General features: G+C 40.9%; 1 protein-coding gene across 11 annotated transcripts in view; it reads left to right on the forward strand.

The window, feature by feature from the left end:
• Window positions 1-18,499, forward strand: part of CDC42BPA (CDC42 binding protein kinase alpha) — a 189,121-nt gene that overhangs the window by 155,872 nt on the left and 14,750 nt on the right. For all 11 annotated transcript variants that reach the window (XM_070401243.1, XM_070401236.1, XM_070401237.1 and 8 more), the window contains 11 exons: window positions 241-324; window positions 3,613-3,718; window positions 6,026-6,162; window positions 6,840-6,979; window positions 8,350-8,431; window positions 10,471-10,687; window positions 11,674-11,736; window positions 12,901-13,494; window positions 14,557-14,654; window positions 16,602-16,686; window positions 18,218-18,341. In XM_070401243.1, the coding sequence (XP_070257344.1) occupies window positions 241-324; window positions 3,613-3,718; window positions 6,026-6,162; window positions 6,840-6,979; window positions 8,350-8,431; window positions 10,471-10,687; window positions 11,674-11,736; window positions 12,901-13,494; window positions 14,557-14,654; window positions 16,602-16,686; window positions 18,218-18,341 (1,730 nt within the window). The remainder of the gene's footprint in view (window positions 1-240; window positions 325-3,612; window positions 3,719-6,025; window positions 6,163-6,839; window positions 6,980-8,349; window positions 8,432-10,470; window positions 10,688-11,673; window positions 11,737-12,900; window positions 13,495-14,556; window positions 14,655-16,601; window positions 16,687-18,217; window positions 18,342-18,499) is intronic.

Here is an 18,499-nt window from a genome sequence, read left to right on the forward strand (position 1 = left end):
GGATTCTCTTTTCCAAATTCTTTATATTTCCAAACTGAAATAATTTTACTAATATTTCACTTGTAGATATTGCAGACAGAAATTTAAATGATCAACATTATGAGAATTTTAGCTTCATTGAGATCTATTTTGCCTTATTGATGTTTTCCTTGGCTTTATTTACTTTTATTTATTTCTAGTAATGCTAGAAATGGATGGAGTTTCTGTTAACATTTATATCCTTTTTGCCCCTGGATTCAGACTGTAGACAGTTCTCCACTTCCTGTTCACACACCAACCTTAAAGAAAAAGGCATGCCCTGGTTCAACTGGCTTTCCATCTAAGGTACAGTCTAGTTATAGCCTGTTGTGTTCTGGGGGAAAAAAAGAAAATGGGTTTCTTCTGCTTTTTTATATTTCCTGTGATTGATTGATTGATTGATTTGCTATTGGTTTCCTTAAAATTACAAACATGAAAGCTTTGAAAGAAAACGAATTCTATATGAATGGAAATAATCACCATTGAGAAAGGTAAAAGGAGTGTCCAAAGTTTGTGTTGTTGTTCTTACATCTTTTTCTTTTTTTAATGTATTTTTATTGATTTCAGAGGGAAGGGAGAGGGAGAGAGCGGTAGAAACATCAATGATGAGAGAGGATCATTGATCGGCTGCCTCCTGCACACGCCCTGCTGGGGATCGAGCCCACAGCCGGGCATGTGCCCTTGACCAGAATCAAACCTGGGACCCTTCAGTCTGCAGGCTGACACTCTGTCTACTGAGCCAAACTGGCTAGGGCTTCCATTTTCTTAAAGTCAGTGTTCTGAAGTCTGTTAGAGCAAGGAGGAATGCTTGGAGGATGTAGTGTAAGGCTGGTATGAAGGTGAGGTCACTTTTGGAAGAATCTAAGGTTGAGGTTAATAAAGCACACAAAAAAAAGAAAAAGATTTAGTGAAAAATTCAGGTGAATTTTCATCTTTTCATTCTATTTAATGTGACTGTGACTGAAGCGTTGTATATGGTAGAACATGCAGATTTAATTGCTTATCTCAAGCTCCTACAAAGAAATTCTAGAAATTGGAAAACTGAAAGGATTAAAAAATGTTAGCACTAGCAGATTTACTCTTGACGGTTCCTTAAAGAGCAAAAACTTAAGAGTAAAAATTAGTATTTAGGAGAAACGTTGAGCAAAATTTTATATGATGCTAACAAATTAGGTTCTTATATTTTATTCACAGGCATGGATGCCCCTAGTCTTGACCTAACCATGTCTTCTGTAGTCCTAGGTCTTTTTAGGATCATATTCTACCTGTTTTATATGATGAGACTTTGAGCGATGCCAGAGTCAGACAGAAACCTGTTTATTGTCTCTGAGTTTGAGTTTCTTCATCTGTCTGAGGAAATCATACCTGTCTTTCTGGCACTGTGTCCATCACAGCAGATGATGCCTGTGAGGCACTGGCATGGTGTCTGCACCTGGGTCGGTGCTTGGTCCGCATCAGCCATCGCAGGAGTTAGCATATAGTAACCTGTCCTGTTCAGAACGGAGTCACATCCCAGTTCTCTTTGGAATGACCAGGGTCCTGAGGAACTTCTGGAATAGAATGGTTTGATTGCTCTAAATTTGGGAGTCTCACCTCATTCCAAGTCCCCAATGCTCTGGTAGTCAGTTCATCCTATGTAAAATGATTTCTTGGTTTTTATTTTTTAAATAAGTTTCTACTGATTTTAGAGATAGGAAGGGCAAGGGAAAGAGAGATAGAAACATCACTGATGAAAGAGAATCATTGATTGGCTGCCTCCTGCCCACCCCTACTGGGAATTGAGCCCACAACCCGGGCACGTGCCCTGGCCAGGAATTAAACCAGTGACTTTTTGGTTCCTTAGATGACGCTCAACCAACTGAGCCACTACGGCCAGGCAATGATTTCTTGTTTTTTTTTAAAGAATTTCTTCTGTGGTATGTAAATTCCATATCACAGTTGAGAAAAGTAAAATAGATTTTTAGCTTAAATTTTAAAGCTTTGAATATTCTCTTTAGTTTTTTTATGAGAAGTTAGTCTCAACTGGAGTAAATACTACTTCATAACCATTTTTTCATCAGTATTCACATATTATTGGAATATAGAATAAAGTTCTTACTAGTTTACCTGAATCACATTTATAAAAGAGAAGTAATGAGAAAAGGGAGACATGAAGGAATTAAGTAATTTGCTTTTGAGTTCACATAATGAGTGAAGGAAGGGCAGTTATAATGCATTCATTGCTGAAACATGCTGAGACTTTGTTAGGAGAGGGAAGGAGGCTTCTGGAGAACTAAGTTCTTACAGTGATTTACCATCACATGGCTCAAGACAAGGCTGGGAGAATTTTAACTTCTGGGTTTTCAGTAAGAAATTTTAGGCTGCCATCTGTCTCTAGAATAATATGTATGTATTTTCGCCTGGGCAAGTGTAATACTGCCTGCTCCCATGGGAGGAAACAGATTTTTTAAGCATATGATTTGTTCTTGGTCCCAGAAAAATCAAATACATGATGTATAGTAAGGCTAGAATTTTTAATTACTCTTTGTTCTTCCTAAGGAGGTCTGAATGCATGTTAAATGTCACTATTTCTATAGGTATAAACATGCAAGATTTCACTTAACTCTGCTAAAGAATAATTTGAAGAATTGATAAAAATCCTGAAATCAAAATTTTAATTATAAAATTTTAGTTATAAAAGCTAGTTTATAACTTTCAAGTGTCAATTCAAGAGCAATTGATTATCATAACTTATTTTAGCATAATCCAGCTCAATATTGCCTAATAAAAATATTTAAAGAGCATAGATTATAGAACTATATGGTGAGAAAGGAAAATAATTCATTTTACTCCTATATAGAAACTTTCCAGTAGCTGGTGTGGGGCCCAGAGATTCATCATATGAAAATTCTTTAAATAACCAACGTGTATGTTTTTGTTGTTGTTTTTGTTTTTTCTTATGATACTGAAGTATTTATTTCCTGTCATTTTTTAAATATCTTTTTCATTTATTAGTAATAAAAACTATCCACATACACACCGTGTATTCTTAAAGAGAAATGTTTGTAAAGGTCAGCCATGAAACATCTATTTATAATTTAAGAAAACAACACACAATTTATATACAAATCCAATAGATGTTTTAAATCATAATACAGAAGATTTTATATTGTCATAAAATATTTTCTGTGTTTGATGCAGTAAAACAGTTAAACCTATATTTAAAAAACACATTCAGTCATTAAATTAGATATTTATATATATAAAAGCCCAGCAGCCAGAACAGTGGAACCATCGGAATGACCGGTGGCTATGAAGCGCACTGTGGCAGCCAACTGGCCTGCTCCAGGCCCCGATTGCCCCGCCCCCACCCCCTACCCAGCCCCTTATTGGCCCCCAACACCCCGATCAGGGGTGGGACTGGCCGTCCAACCTCCCGCAGCCCCTCTCCCCTGCCGGCCCGACCTAATGGGCCCCCATCGGGGCGGGTCAGCAGGACCCCCACCTGTGCATCAATTCATGCACCGGGCCTCTAGTTATGTAATATGTCACTTTGATGTTACATTTTTGGACTAGTAAACACTATGTGTATGTTTTTATCCATTTGCTTTGCAGCGCAAGACTCATCAGTTTTTTGTCAAATCTTTTACTACTCCCACCAAGTGTCACCAGTGCACCTCTTTGATGGTGGGTCTGATCCGACAGGGCTGCTCCTGTGAAGGTAAGAATAAAATGGTAAGGAAATGTGACCTTAGAGTCCTAACAGTTACCACCTAAACTGTAATCAGGTAACTTTATTCTTTTCATAAGGTATGTAAATGTTTGTTTTACTTAATCATTTGCTTTTCTTTGCATAACAGGAATAGAGACAATAAAATGAGCACCTTGCGAAAGTCTGTTGAATATTAGAGAGACTAGATGGATAGCCCCCAGAAACATTTTCCCGGGGAGATATTTAAATGTCTTATTCATCTTTATTTTATTATTCAGATGATTTTGTGGTTTTGAAAAACCATTAATATATGTGGCAAAAGACATGAAAGTTATCTTTGAATCTGTTCATTTAATTTTAACCTTGTTTAATTGATCAGATAAATTGTTATTGGAAAGTAGACAATGCAGTATCTTTTTAGAAATGTTAAATGTCTGCCACTATGCCTCAAAAGGTATTTTATTTCTAGTATTACTAGCAGAGGTTTTCCCTACCATTCACTGACTCACCCGTCACTGTTTATGGAATGGCCGCTCTGTGCTTCTGGGCACTGGCATGCAGTGGTGGATGAGGCGGAGGGGGTGCGGGGTGCGGAACACTGAGCCTGCCCTCGCGGAGCCCACATTCTGAGAGATGAGAGAGCAGAGGTCATTTGAAAAGAAAACAGTGTATTTATTTGGGCATCACTTTATTTTTCCTATGACTTCGGAAATGAAAATGATCTAAATTATAATGGGATATAGTATTTGTGTATATTTTAGAAATACGCTTTTTTACAATCACATGAGACTGGCAGCTATACCAATACCTCATATATAATTTACCGCTCACTATGAAAAAGATAAGGAAATTGTTACTGATTCAAATTCTGACATAGTTTCTGTTTCTTGCCATTAGGGTTGGGAGGGACCTTGAAGGAAGGTTTTCAGTCTCCAGCAGTTGTGCATAGAGGACCCTGGTAGAGGGCCCTGGTAGAGGGCCCTGGTAGAGGGCTCTGGTAGGGGACCCTGGTAGAGGACCCTGGTAGAGGGTCCTGGTAGAAGACCCTGGTAGAGGACCCTGGTAGAGAGCTCTGGTAGGGGACCCTGGTAGAGGACTCTGGTAGAGGGCCCTGGTAGAGGACCCTGGTAGAGGGCCCTGGTAGAGAGCTCTGCTAGAGGACCCTGGTAGAGGGCCCTGGTAGAGGACCCTGGTAGAGGGCCCTGGTAGAGGGCCATGGTAGAGGACCCTGGTAGAGAGCTCTGGTAGGGGACCCTGGTAGAGGGCCCTGGTAGAGGGCTCTGGTAGGGGACCCTGGTAGAGGACTCTGGTAGAGGGCCCTGGTAGAGGACCCTGGTAGAGGGCCCTGGTAGAGAGCTCTGGTAGAGGGCCCTGGTAGAGGACCCTGGTAGAGAGCTCTGGTAGGGGACCCTGGTAGAGGGCCCTGGTAGAGGACCCTGGTAGAGGACGCTGGTAGAGGGCCCTGGTAGAGGACCCTGGTAGAGAGCTCTGGTAGGGGACCCTGGTAGAGGGCCCTGGTAGAGGACCCTGGTAGAGGACGCTGGTAGAGGGCCCTGGTAGAGGACCCTGGTAGAGAGCTCTGGTAGAGGACCCTGGTAGAGGGCCCTGGTAGAGAGCTCTGGTAGAGGGCCCTGGTAGAGGACCCTGGTAGAGGGCCCTGGTAGAGGACCCTGGTAGAGGGCCCTGGTAGAGGACCCTGGTAGAGGACGCTGGTAGAGGGCCCTGGTAGAGGACCCTGGTAGTGGACCCTGGTAAAGGACCCTGGTAGAGGACCCTGGTAGAGAGCTCTGGTAGAGGACCCTGGTAGAGGGCCCTGGTAGAGGGACCTGGTAGAGGGCCCTGGTAGAGAGCTGTGGTAGAAGACCCTGGTAGAGGACCCTGATAGTGGGCCCTGGTAGAGGGCTTTGGTAGAGGACCCTGGTAGTGGGCCTGAAGTGAATACTTTGGATAAGGGGGAAATTAGTAGCATCCACGCAATGCATTCTATGTTTGGTTAATTCTCCCAACCAAAGTGGCAAATCTCAATTGCATTATCTTAATTAGTTTGTTAGATGCATGAGTTTAGAGCCAAAGAAAATGGTCAGTTTGGAAAGTGGAGATTTGAGAGTTTTGAGTGAATGAAATGATAGATAATGACTGACATTGAAATTCTTTTTGTTGTGGAAATAAATCAGCCCCCCAAATGACAAAATAGTTTTTAAAAATAAGTTCAGAGAGAAGCATTCATTTACCTTGCTTGTAATGAATTCTTGGTGGATTTTGTTTTTGTAAAATGAATTTTTATTGAACTTTGTTCCTTTTTTGTCCTTCCAAAAGTGTGTGGATTCTCGTGTCATATAACTTGCGTAAACAAAGCTCCCACCGCGTGTCCAGTTCCTCCTGAACAGACAAAAGGTCCCCTGGGTATAGATCCTCAGAAAGGAATAGGAACAGCATATGAAGGCCATGTCAGGGTAAGTGTCATTCTGTTGGGTTTAGACTAATCTTTTAAGGTTCATTAATGGATTAAAATGCAGTTCAGTCACCTTACAAACACAGTCCTTAACAGAAAATTAAATGAATAAAATTTACCTGATAATTTTATTTCACCCAAGTAATGATTTGAAAACAAAAACCTTGTCTTTGCTTGGAAATCAATTATAAAATGTCTCAAAATTTTCCACTCAGTCTTTATCTTGTCGTGAACAAATGTTGGAATCTCCATAAAAAGGGTCTTCAGCTCTTGGCCTTGTGGAGAGGTGGCTTATGCTTATGAAGTATGAGATAGTGTCAGCATAATCTTACTTGTAATCTTGAATGACATCTGAAGTGTAAGCTGCATTCCGTCTCACTACCAAATCGGACTTTTATGCTGTTTAGAAAGAAATCCATGAATGTTTAGTTAATTACTAGTGAACGTTAAAATGGTGCCATTTAAAAATTTTCAGAATATAAAGTCCTTCGGTGATTGAAGGGTGTCCTCTCACAGTTTATGAATGATGTGTGTGTTCCACCTGCTCCTTTACCAGCCGGAGTGACAGGCTTCGCGGGTGCATGTTCTCTTCAGTGTGCACCACGCAGGTGCACGTGTAACTACATGGGCTCTGGTGACGTTTTGGTGTGAGTTGTTTTCTTTGTGTGTTTGCCTAAGATCCCTAAGCCAGCTGGTGTGAAGAAAGGATGGCAAAGAGCATTGGCTGTAGTTTGTGACTTTAAACTCTTCCTGTACGATGTTGCCGAGGGAAAGGCATCACAGCCCAGCGTTGTAGTCAGTCAAGTGATTGACATGAGGTAAGCTTTCAGAGGGGAAAATATTGGTATCTTTGCAACATGGGGATCAAAAATGTGTGATTTTTCTTCTAATTATGTTACCATGTTTTTATTTAAATCTCATTTCATGTTAATTTTCTAATTTACTAACATTGCTATCCTATTTAATAAAAGTCTAATATGCAAATTATCCCTTCAACCGGGAGTTCGACCAGGGGGCAGGGCCAGCTGGCCAACTGCCTGTGGCCCCTCCCCCTGGCCAGCCCACTCAGGGTGGGCCAGCAAGACCCCACCCATGCACAAATTCGTGCACCAGGCCTCTAGTAGTACAATAATTAAAAATAGGAAGTAAGGTGTAGTTATAGGACAGGTTTAGGGGGGGTTGGGGGTCAGAGAAAATAAGCTAATGTTTGCATCCAAAGGACCAGTTTAAAGGTTGTTGAGGCATTGGAAGCCTACTGCGTAGTGTTCATATCATCACCTAAAGGCTTAGAATATAACTTCCATGTAGGAAAGGAAATAAAAATCTCAAAGTCATACAGGCTCTTGGAATACGTAACGCATTGCTAATCATTTACACAGACACGGCATGACTGTTACCTGCCTCACTTTTCAGGTCTCATCCTGCCCCTTCAGTGCCCTCCTTTCCTCTTATAGCTCCAGCCCTTCTCCTGGGCCCTCACTAACTCTCATAGCTCCCACCACCGCAGCGTTGCCGACTCCCACACTCCTATCTCCAGTCCAGGTCTTCCTCCAGCTCTCAGAGCTGGGCTTTCCAACTCTGGCTCACACTAGCATCTCGTACCAGCATCTCTAACATATTCCATATCTTTCCCATAAAAATGGAATAGGAAGGAATAAACTCGACATATTAGCAAGGAAAATCTGGCAGTGTCTGCCAAGGGCCTAAATATAGAAAGAGGGAAATAGATGAAAGATAACACTAAGGTGTCAAGTCTCTAAAACCAAGACGACGATGGTACCAATAACCAAATTCAGGAATAAATTGTTGTGGAGCAAATCTGTTTTAGATGTTGACGGAACAGTAAAATGACAGATGAGCTGTGTTGAGGGCACTCGAGGTGTATCATGGGAAGCAAGAGGGTTCAGGTTCATTTCGAATCCCAGCACCTTGTTCCTACTGGCGTGGCACTTTGGGTGAGCCGGGAGTTATTCCTAGCTCTTGTGTAATGTGCCACTGTAACGCTACTGATAGATTATTACGGCACTATCAGTTGAAATGGAGGGAAAATAAAATTTTTAAAGAATTCAACTTGGATGTTTTGTGCGATTCAGTTTTGAGTGTTGTTTCATATGTAGTATTTGGATATACACCCAAGACCACACACATACCCCCACACACTGATTTTTAACATTTCACTTTCCTTCAGGGATGAAGAATTTTCTGTGAGTTCAGTCTTGGCTTCTGATGTTATTCATGCAAGTCGAAAAGATATACCCTGTATATTTAGAGTAAGTATGTGTGTTATAGTTTGGTGACTAAATTATTTGTTTTTAATGAGTATATGTTTTGGCTCTCCAGTACTTGAGTGAGTAGATAGATAGTGCTAAGTAAATATTTAAATTTGAGAGACCCGAGGAAAGCATTACTGTATAGCTTCTACGTTAGGTTTCCTCTTGGATAATATTTTTGCATCACAATTGAATTTTCAAATAAATACTGTCACACAGAAAATTAAGTGTGAGTTACCCAATTTTTTTAAAAAATGGAAGTTTTTTCTTTTTAATCTCATTTTAAAAATTAACATGTTTTCCAGTTTTACTGCTTTGCAACAACCACTCCAGAACGTAGTGGCTTCAAGTAGCAGTGGTTTGTTTTCAGCATATTCTGTGGGTCAGCTCTACAGTTGTTTTGCTGTTGCCTGGGGCCCCTCATGTGGCTGCATTCGGCTCATTTGGGGCTGGAAGCTCCAAAATGGCCTCCTCTTCACACCCGGGTGCTGGTGCTGGTGCTGGCTGTGCCAGGCGGTCAGTTCCCTCTGTGAACTCTCTGTGGTCTCTAGTCGTTCAGTAGGCTGTCCGAGCTCTCCAGGGCTGGCTGCCAGGAGAGCAAAGGGGCCTTTTCAGGCCTTCTGAAGTATAGACCCCAAAAGACATAATAACCCTCTTGCAGTCTGTTAGTCAAAGCAAGTCATGAGGTCAGCCTGGCTTTAAGGGGAGGGAATAGATGCCACTTCTTTAAAAATATATTTTTTTTATTGATTTCAGAGAGGAAGGGAGAGGGAGAGAGAGATAGAAACATCAATGATGAGAGAGAATCATTGATTGACTGCCTCTTGCACGCCCCCTACTGGGGATCGAGCCAGCAGCCCCAGGCATGTGCCCCTGACTGGAATCGAACCTGGGACCCTTCATTCTGCAGGCTGACTCTCTATCCACTGAGCCAAACCAGCTAGGACTAGATTCCATTTTTTGATAAGAAGAATGGAATTCCATGGGAAGATTGTTGGTACCCATCTTTGGAAGCTGTCCACAGTGCAATCTAGAATTGGTGAATTAAGATAAAAGAGGTAAAAAAAAAAAGGGGGGGGGGAATATTGGCCCAACCTTACGCCTGTGTGCTTAGTATTTGTCGATAAGTCTTGTATCTAAGGAAGGTCAGACAAAGACTATACAGTACTTTGTCTCAGTTCCTAAAACAACAGCTCTGCTATCGCCAGCCTCCTGTGGAGCCCACAGAAGCCCACTTTTCTGTGATTGATACATACTGGATTTTATTGTCATGCTGTTTAAATTACTTTTTATAAACGGTCCATATATATGTAATTTAAATCTGCCCAGTTACAAATGCTGTTTTCATAATGATAAGCTTCATTTAAATAGTAACTAAAGGATCTATCTTCTTTAAGATAATGTGAGTTATTGTTATGGACTAACAGAATGTAAGTATTTCTGAGCATTTCTGACTTTTAAAAAAAGTTGAAAATCAGTAGAATATAGTGCTTACGAGCATGGACAGGGACCCCACTTTTGTTGTGTGCCCGTGGGGAAATTAATTTCTCTGCATCACAGTGTTTTATATATAAGGTCAGGACTAATAACAATAACTACCTTATGAAGATGTTGAGAGGGTTATGTGAGTGAATACTTGTAAAGTACTTTGATCAATGCCCAGAGATCAGTAATTACTCAAAAATGTCAGTTGCATTTTCCAGTGATAGTATTCTGGCACTGTATACAAAGAAAATAAAAAATGATACTAACATTTAGAATGGTATCTGCTACCTTTGCTTTACCAGGAATTCTAATGCTGAAACTGATTATTCTTCTGATTAGGAATAGCTGACCACTGCTAAAGGTATCACTTAATGGGCGCTCATTTTGTTGGCTAGAGCAGCGGTGGCCAACCGGTGGTTCACGGACACTGGTGGTCCATGAGGTCTGAAAGGTTGGCGACCGCTGGTTAGTGCTAAGCAAACTAATCTAAGCATTAAACTGACCTAAAGGGTGTCTGTTTTCTAACATCATGAATTTTGTTTCAATTTTTCTAGGTCACAATGTCCCAGCTCTCAGCACCTAATAACAAATGCTCAATCCTGATGCTGGCAGATAGTGAGAGTGAGAAGAGCAAGTGGGTGGGAGTGCTGAGTGAATTACAGAAAATTTTGAAGAAAAACAAATTCAGAGACCGCTCCGTCTATGTTCCCAAAGAGGCTTATGACAGCACGCTACCCCTCATTAAAACTACCCAGGCCGCTGCAATCATAGGTACGCATTGATAGCATCGGTCATGTGATCACAATTTCCTCACTTACCTGGTCAGTGGGGACTGGCTTCCATCTAGGAATTCCAGTGTCCAACCTGGTATGTGTTAAACCACAGGTGCACAGTGTTTATTGGATGAATGAGACCATTTTAAGCTTTGTTTCTCAGTAAACCAGAATAAGTCCACTTTCAAATATGTTTTCTTCTGACAAAAGCAGCGGTGCTAAAGTTTAACTTCGAACATACCTATCCTTTGCATGTGCGGTTGAGAACAGTTGTTTCGTTTCTTAAAGCATAACCTTCTGTGTACAAAGTAGATGCCAGTTACCTTGCAGAGGTTATTGGGAAGTTTCACTGATATGCAGGGCGGAACAGAATGCCCTTGTACATCAGATGCCCTAAACAATGGCAGCCTTTGTGTCTGGAGGTTTAAATTACCACATATTCTTATGTACACATCTAACTCTTCTGTTACTTCCTAGTAAATAATAAAAAGCTGAATGAGTAGGGTTCAAATGCCTTTCACCTTTTATTGAATAAACATTTACTTCTTTTTGTAAATATTGATATAGATAATTTTCTGATGATGATTCTATTAAAAAAGAAATGAGCCCTAGCCGGTTTGGCTCGGTGGATAGAGCGTCGGCCTGCGGACTCAAGGGTCCCAGGTTCGATTCCGGTCAAGGGCATGTACCTTGGTTGCGGGCACATCCGCAGTAGGGAGCGTGCAGGAGGCAGTTGATCGATGTTTCTCTCTCATTGATGTTTCTAGATCTCTATCCCTCTCCTTTCCTCTCTGTAAAAATTCAATAAAATATATATATAAAAAAAGAAATGAATGGAAATTTAATAGTAAAAATGGTTATTGCTATTTTTATATTGTTTATTTCAGGGTTTTTTATATCAAATTTCTTTGTTATCTGTTTTCTATTATTTTACATAGTTTTTACCTAATAAAAATGTTTCATATTTATTTATATCTTGCATAGATCATGAAAGGATAGCTTTGGGAAACGAAGAAGGTTTATTTGTTGTGCATGTCACCAAAGATGGTAAGAAAAAAATTATTGTGGAGTAACTTTAACCTGTATGTTGCTAGAAAATTCTAAACTCTAGTTTCTAAATTCTATAAACAGCAAGATTTGCTTACTTTTTCTATAATTGAAATTTTCCACACCTCATTTGATATGTTTATAAGTCAAAAGATAATTTTTTTTTAACTTCTATAATCATCCTGCGTTCTAAAACATCCACGTATGGCTCCTTGTTCTTGTGGGACTAAGGTCTGCTATAGGGCTCAGGTTGCACTTCTAAAGAAGCTGCTGAAAGAAAACGCAGTTGCTTTTTCCGTGGTCCCAATGGCACTCGAAGAGGTAGTAGCTCATTGAAATGTGCTTGTTGTTGGGGGTTTTCCCCATAGTTTACTACAAAGATCTTTTTCTGAAGATAATTAAATACTGGGTGAAATAAAAAGAAACCAGTTTAATTTAGCATTCTTGAACACAGAGCTCTAAGTTCTGTATTTATATCAAGTTAGTCCATGGGAAAACAATGCACTTAAACTTCATTAATTTGTTACCCATACAAATACTTTTAGTGAAATATGAGTTACTTAAAAAAACAAACAGCCCTGACCAGTTTGGCTCAGTGGATAGAGCGTTGGCCTGCGGACTGAAGGGTCCCAGGTTCGAATCCGGTCGGGGGCATGTGCCTTGGTTGCGGGCACATCCCCAGTTTGGGGTGTGCGGGAGGCAGCTGATTGATGTTTCTCTCTCATCGATGTTTCTGACTCTCTGTCCCCCTCCCTTCCTCTCTGTAGAAAATCAATAAAATATATATATAAAAAAACCAACCAAACAAACAAACAAAACAACAAACCCCATAGTAATAAGTTCCCTGAAACTTAGTGCCAGTAAAGAGGTTTATTGTTGTTATTGTTTTTGAAGATCTGGCATGCCTTATCACATAGCAGCTGTATGCCTTGGCTGGGAGAGATCTCAGTGCTAAATTTAATACTTTACTGTAGTGAATTAATTATCTTGTAATGGGTGCAATTATCTTCCTCATCCTCTGTGATTTCTGAACTGTTATTCTTTTCTGTGTGTATATCTGTCTTTATTATAGGTTGACATATATCCTTTTGAGTATAACTGGGATATAATTAATAAATAAACGACATTATTTTGCATCTAACTTATTATTATTTCTTTGCATAGAAATTATTCGAGTTGGTGACAATAAGAAGATTCATCAGATTGAACTCATTCCAAATGATCAGCTCGTTGCTGTGATCTCAGGACGAAACCGTCACGTACGACTTTTTCCTATGTCAGCTTTGGACGGACGAGAGACTGAGTTTTATAAGCTGGCGGAAACTAAAGGGTGTCAAACCATAACTTCTGGGAAGCTGCGTCACGGCACTCTCACCTGCCTGTGTGTGGCGATGAAAAGGCAGGTCCTCTGTTACGAACTATTTCAGAGCAAGACCCGTCACAGAAAATTTAAGGAAATCCAAGTCCCATATAACGTCCAGTGGATGGCAGTCTTCAGTGAACACCTCTGTGTGGGATTCCAGTCGGGATTTCAGAGATACCCCTTGAATGGAGAAGGAACTTCGTGCAGTATGCTCCATTCAAGTGACCACACGCTGGCCTTTGTCACACATCAGCCCATGGACGCCATCTGCGCCGTGGAGATCTCCAGTAAAGAATACCTGCTGTGTTTTAACAGCATCGGGATCTACACCGACTGCCAGGGCCGCAGGTCCAGGCAGCAGGAGCTGACGTGGCCAGCTAACCCTTCCTCTTGCTGTGAGTCTCTTCCTTTCGGCTGTCTTCTCTTTCTCTTTCTTTTCCCTCTACTCCATCTCCTAGATGTATTTATTGTTAATTACTGGTCATTTTTAAGCCATCTGTAAGGTTTTTCCTAAGTATTATTTATGTAAAGTAACCATGTGTAGTTAAGCCTAGGACAACAGTATCAACATTAACATGCCAATAATTAAAGCTAATTTTTCTATGGAATATTGTACTTAGATGGATTTTTTAACCCATGTTATTGTATTTTGAAAAAACCTAAATTGTATCTTTGTGGTCCTCAAAAATAGTGTGATTATTAATAGCTGGTAAGACTTCCTCTGGAGAAGTTGTGTTACTAAGTGTGTTAATCAGTTACGTAAAGAATAGTGTAGCACCTATAAGAAGTGATATTCAGTTTTACATTTTTATTTAGATAGGTATATATTAAAAATTGTTTATTTCACTCTCTGAGGAAATATTATGACATTAATACGTTTTGGAATCCTCATTATATGCATTTCACTGCCTGTGATACAATAAGTAGGAGTATCCAACCCAAAACCTTTTGTTTTTAGTGGAAGGTACTTTGAGCATGTTTAAATGCCGAAGGGAACTAGGAAAAGGTGGCTCTATGGTAAATACAGGAATGGGAGTAAGACCCTAAGGAGACCACAGGCTGGGAGGTAGACCCGGGAGGATGCGGGCAGCAGGAGGAAAGCTCCTCCCCTACAACAGGACAGGAGGACGGGAGGGGCGGTGGGTGTGGGGGGGGGGGGGGCGACGGGACGGGCGCCTTTAGGGCTCAGCAGGAGGACATTTATTGCAGAAACACCAGGAAATCTAGATAAAGAGAAGAAAAGCACTTCTAATCCACAAACGGAGACATCACTGTACTTCACGTTTTGTTTCTTGTGGAATACATACTCATATCTACGGCATCATGTTTAGAATGAGTGCTGTTTTGTAGCCCAGTCAGATGATTCAGAGTTTGACTTATGTGGAGTAAGAAATGGAATACCTGGCTTTAACGAATAGTTAAAGGTAACCAGCAGGCTGCTCTCTCCCCTCTCCCAGGCTACAATGCCCCCTACCTGTCCGTGTACAGTGAAAACGCGGTGGACGTCTTCGATGTGAACTCCATGGAGTGGATTCAGACGCTCCCCCTCAAAAAGGTAACATAACATTAACATACGGGCTGAGCAAACTGATGTGTGTCGTAAACACTAACATGACTACTTCGCTCATTTTCACTAATTTAGCTAAGAATGAAAAACAAAAATCAATCTGACTAATCTTATAAGTAGCTCAATTCCATACTATTCTTATTACTTTAGTTTTTCTGTATGAAGTATGATTATTATCACAAACAACTACGGCCCGCGGGCCGGATCCGGCCCATTTGAAATGAATAAAACTAAAAAAAAAAAAAAAAAAAGACCGTACCCTTTTATGTAATGATGTTTACTTTGAATTTATATTAGTTCACACAAACACTCCATCCATGCTTTTGTTCCGGCCCTCCGGTCCAGTTTAAGAACCCATTGTGGCCCTCGAGTCAAAAAGTTTGCCCACCCCTGGGCTAGAAGAATGATTAGAATTAGAACCAAAACTGTGTTTAATCATCTCATAATTAAAACATAAAGCTTTCACATGTTCCCAGTAAAACAATATTTTTCTTTAACATTTTCCTGTGATAATGTAAAGAGAAATTTTTAGAATTTTAGTATAGAATGGTTATTTGGCAAGAGTAGTCATTTCACGTAGAATAAGTAGCAGGTGTCGCTCGTTAGCGGCGAGGGTTAGAAGAACAGGTAGAAGAAAGGAGCCGTATTTCAAAATCTTCCTCGATTTTAAGCCACATCATCAGGGAAGAAGCTCCTGCAGGTACCGCCACACTAGATAGAGCTGCTGAGCACAGTCCTCCAGCTAGTACGTTTGGGTGGGTTACAGTTAGTATCCCTTTTATTGTTGTTATGTGAACATTACGATATATATGAAAGGATGTGTGACCTGGAAGAGCCTCACTGAACTGACCACCTCCTAACTTAAGAGCCAGAAGATGACCTCTGTCACTGCATTTGCCGGTGTATTCTCTCTTATCGCACACCCCCTCCAGGGCAATCACTCCCCGAATGCTGTTTATCATTTCCTTGCTCATCACAAAAGCCAGAATTTTTTGCATATTTAAATATTTCTAAACAATATATTGTTCAGCGTTGCTTGCATTTGAGGTCATAAAATGTTGTTGTATATCACTTTCCACCTTGCGTTCTTCATGCATTTACTGTGTTTCTAAGATTCATCGATGTTGTTCCATGCACCAACCACCATGTTGTTCCATATAGTCTTTGCTTTCTCTATATAAAATATTGTTGGGTGAATAGATCATAACTTACTCATTCTCTGGTTGGCGCACTGGACTTACTGCCCAGCTCTTTGCTGTTAGGAGCATTGTTGCGCACATCTCCTGGTGCATGTGTGTGTGCAGGAGTTTAAGTCCTGTGCCTGGGCACGCAATTGATGGTGCATGGAAAATGCAAGTGTTTGGTGTTACAGGCTCGTGTCAGATCATTTTCCAAAGTAATTATACCCGTTGGCACTCCCACCAGCAGTGTGTAAGAGTGTTTGCTGACCCACATCCTCGCTGACACTGGCCATGGTCAGAATTCATAGTTTTATAGCCCTTGCAAATGGTTATAAAGTGATATCTCATTGATGTATTAATTTGCATGTCCCCAGTTAACTATGCTGTTTGTCCATTTAGTTCAAACAAGAGTCATAATGTGTCTGTGTTGATACCTTAGTATAATAATTTGGTCACTAATGGCTTTAAAGAAGTCAAATTTAAGGTTTAAATGTATTTCTATTATTTTTTTTTTTTTTTTGGTCCGGAATAGTCTTCCTTTAAAATGTTATCATTATAACTTTGTTCAAATTAGATAATTTTATACCTTCCCAGGCAGAATTAATGCTAATTTTTTTCTTGATTTTCTGAGAGGGCTATATTTTGGAGAGGAAGGATAAGATAAATGTGTGTGGTTTATAAATAGGCCAAAAGTTATATGGTTTAATTTTTGAGGCTTTTGTTGAAATACTAATTTTATTTTTTATTATTTTAGGTTCGACCCTTAAACAGTGAAGGATCATTAAATCTTTTAGGCTTGGAGACGATTAGATTAATTTATTTCAAAAATAAGATGGCAGGTAAGAAAATGCACGTTAACAGGATAGCTTCGATAGGATGCTCTCCCCTAGCTGACTGCCTGGGATAAGAAGTGGCAGAGCCCAGATTCAAGCTCAGTTGTGTCTTCTCCAGAGTCTGTGATCTTGGCCACTGTCATACTCTCTCAGTAGACTGAGATAAACTGCTGCACAAAGCCATTCTGTTTAGCTTGCGTAGCTGTGCAGTCAGGGTATTGTTTCTGACGGAACTTGTTGTTTTTCTGTGGAACACCAAGGTAAGTAGAGAAAGGGTGACTGAATATGTTCTCTGTACGTTTCATACTGTAGAACCTAACCAAGGCTTGTAGCCCCAAAATTGTGACAGTTCATCCAGAGTTCCTGTCTGGGGCTGTGGGAACACCTCTTCTGCCATTCGAGTATCAGGCTTAGAACCTTTTCTCTTTTCCCTGATCTTGCTTAGAGAATGGCATCTGCCTTGTTGTGGGTACAGTTGTCTACTTGACAGTATGTTCACATACCCCAGCAGGTTTTGGGGGCCCATGCTGACAGTGTTGTTTGCTTCTGGGTATTTAAAATTGAAATAGAATGAGATGGGCACGGCTCACTCGGTGTATATGAATCAGTATCACCTGCCCCCAGATGAGAAGAGTAGGAAGGTGACAGATTCTTGCCTGTAGTAAAGGCAGCTGGTAGGACAACGCTTCCTTTTCCTGACCCTACACCTCGCAGGTGGCATCATCGAGGGAAATGTTTTAATATGTAAAAGTAACTGTACTTATCATTTACATGAAAAATTTACCATTGATGCCTGATTGCTATGCAGGTTAGCAATAGCGTAACACCCTGAGCCCGTGAGACCAACACCTGGAAGGGGAGAGAAGATAGTGTAGTCATTACGGGAGGGTGGCCAGAGTGACCAAGCACTGAGGCAACCACAGTTTTCTTTCTTTCTAGTAAAATTGTGCTATTTTATGTTTATAATCAAATAAAAGTGAAATTGCCCTTTGTAAGTTATGTTTAATTTCAGCATCTATCTGTTTATGTACTGTTGAAAATTATTGCTTACTTTACTACTAGAGGCCTGGTGCACGAAATTTGTGCATGGGGCAGGGTCCCTCAGCCCAGCCTGCACCCTCTCCAATCTGGGACCCCTCGGGGGATGTCCGCAGGATCAGGCCTAAACTGGCAGTCAGACATCCCTCTCGCAGTCTGGGACCGCTGGCTCCTAACTGCTTACCTGCCTGCCTGCCTGATCGCCCCGAACCCCTCTGCCTGCCTGCCTGATCACCCCTGACTGCCCTCCCCTGCCGGCCTGATCGCCCCTAACTGCCTCTGCCTCGGCCCCTGCCACCATGGCTTTGTCCGGAAGATGTCCGGTCTAATTAGCATTTTACCCTTTTATTAGTATAGATGATCATTAACACAACTTTTAAAAATCAGAATTGCATGTACTGTGATTGCACAATTAAGTTTATACTATCTTAGAGATGAATGGGTAAAAAACATTCTAGCACCTTAAAGAACATCACTGTTCTCTGTATTTTTCAAACAGAAGGGGATGAACTGGTAGTTCCTGAAACCACAGATAACAGTCGAAAACAAATGGTTAGAAATATTAACAACAAGCGGCGTTACTCCTTCAGGGTCCCGGAAGAGGAAAGGATGCAACAGAGGAGGTAGCTACTTCCGTTTTCCGCATCATCCACACATGCTGGTAGCATGGGAAGGGCTGTTTGGTGAAAATATTATGTGTTTTGGAAGGAAAATTTGATCTCTGAAAATCTGTCATTCATCTGTGGTTTAAAAACTGCTAGAATGACTGCACGTGCCAGAG

The sequence above is a fragment of the Myotis yumanensis genome, unplaced genomic scaffold, assembly GCF_028538775.1.
Source record: "Myotis yumanensis isolate MYYU_CA2020_CCGP unplaced genomic scaffold, mMyoYum1.0.hap1 SCAF_22, whole genome shotgun sequence".
Classification (NCBI taxonomy): Eukaryota; Metazoa; Chordata; class Mammalia; order Chiroptera; family Vespertilionidae; genus Myotis; species Myotis yumanensis.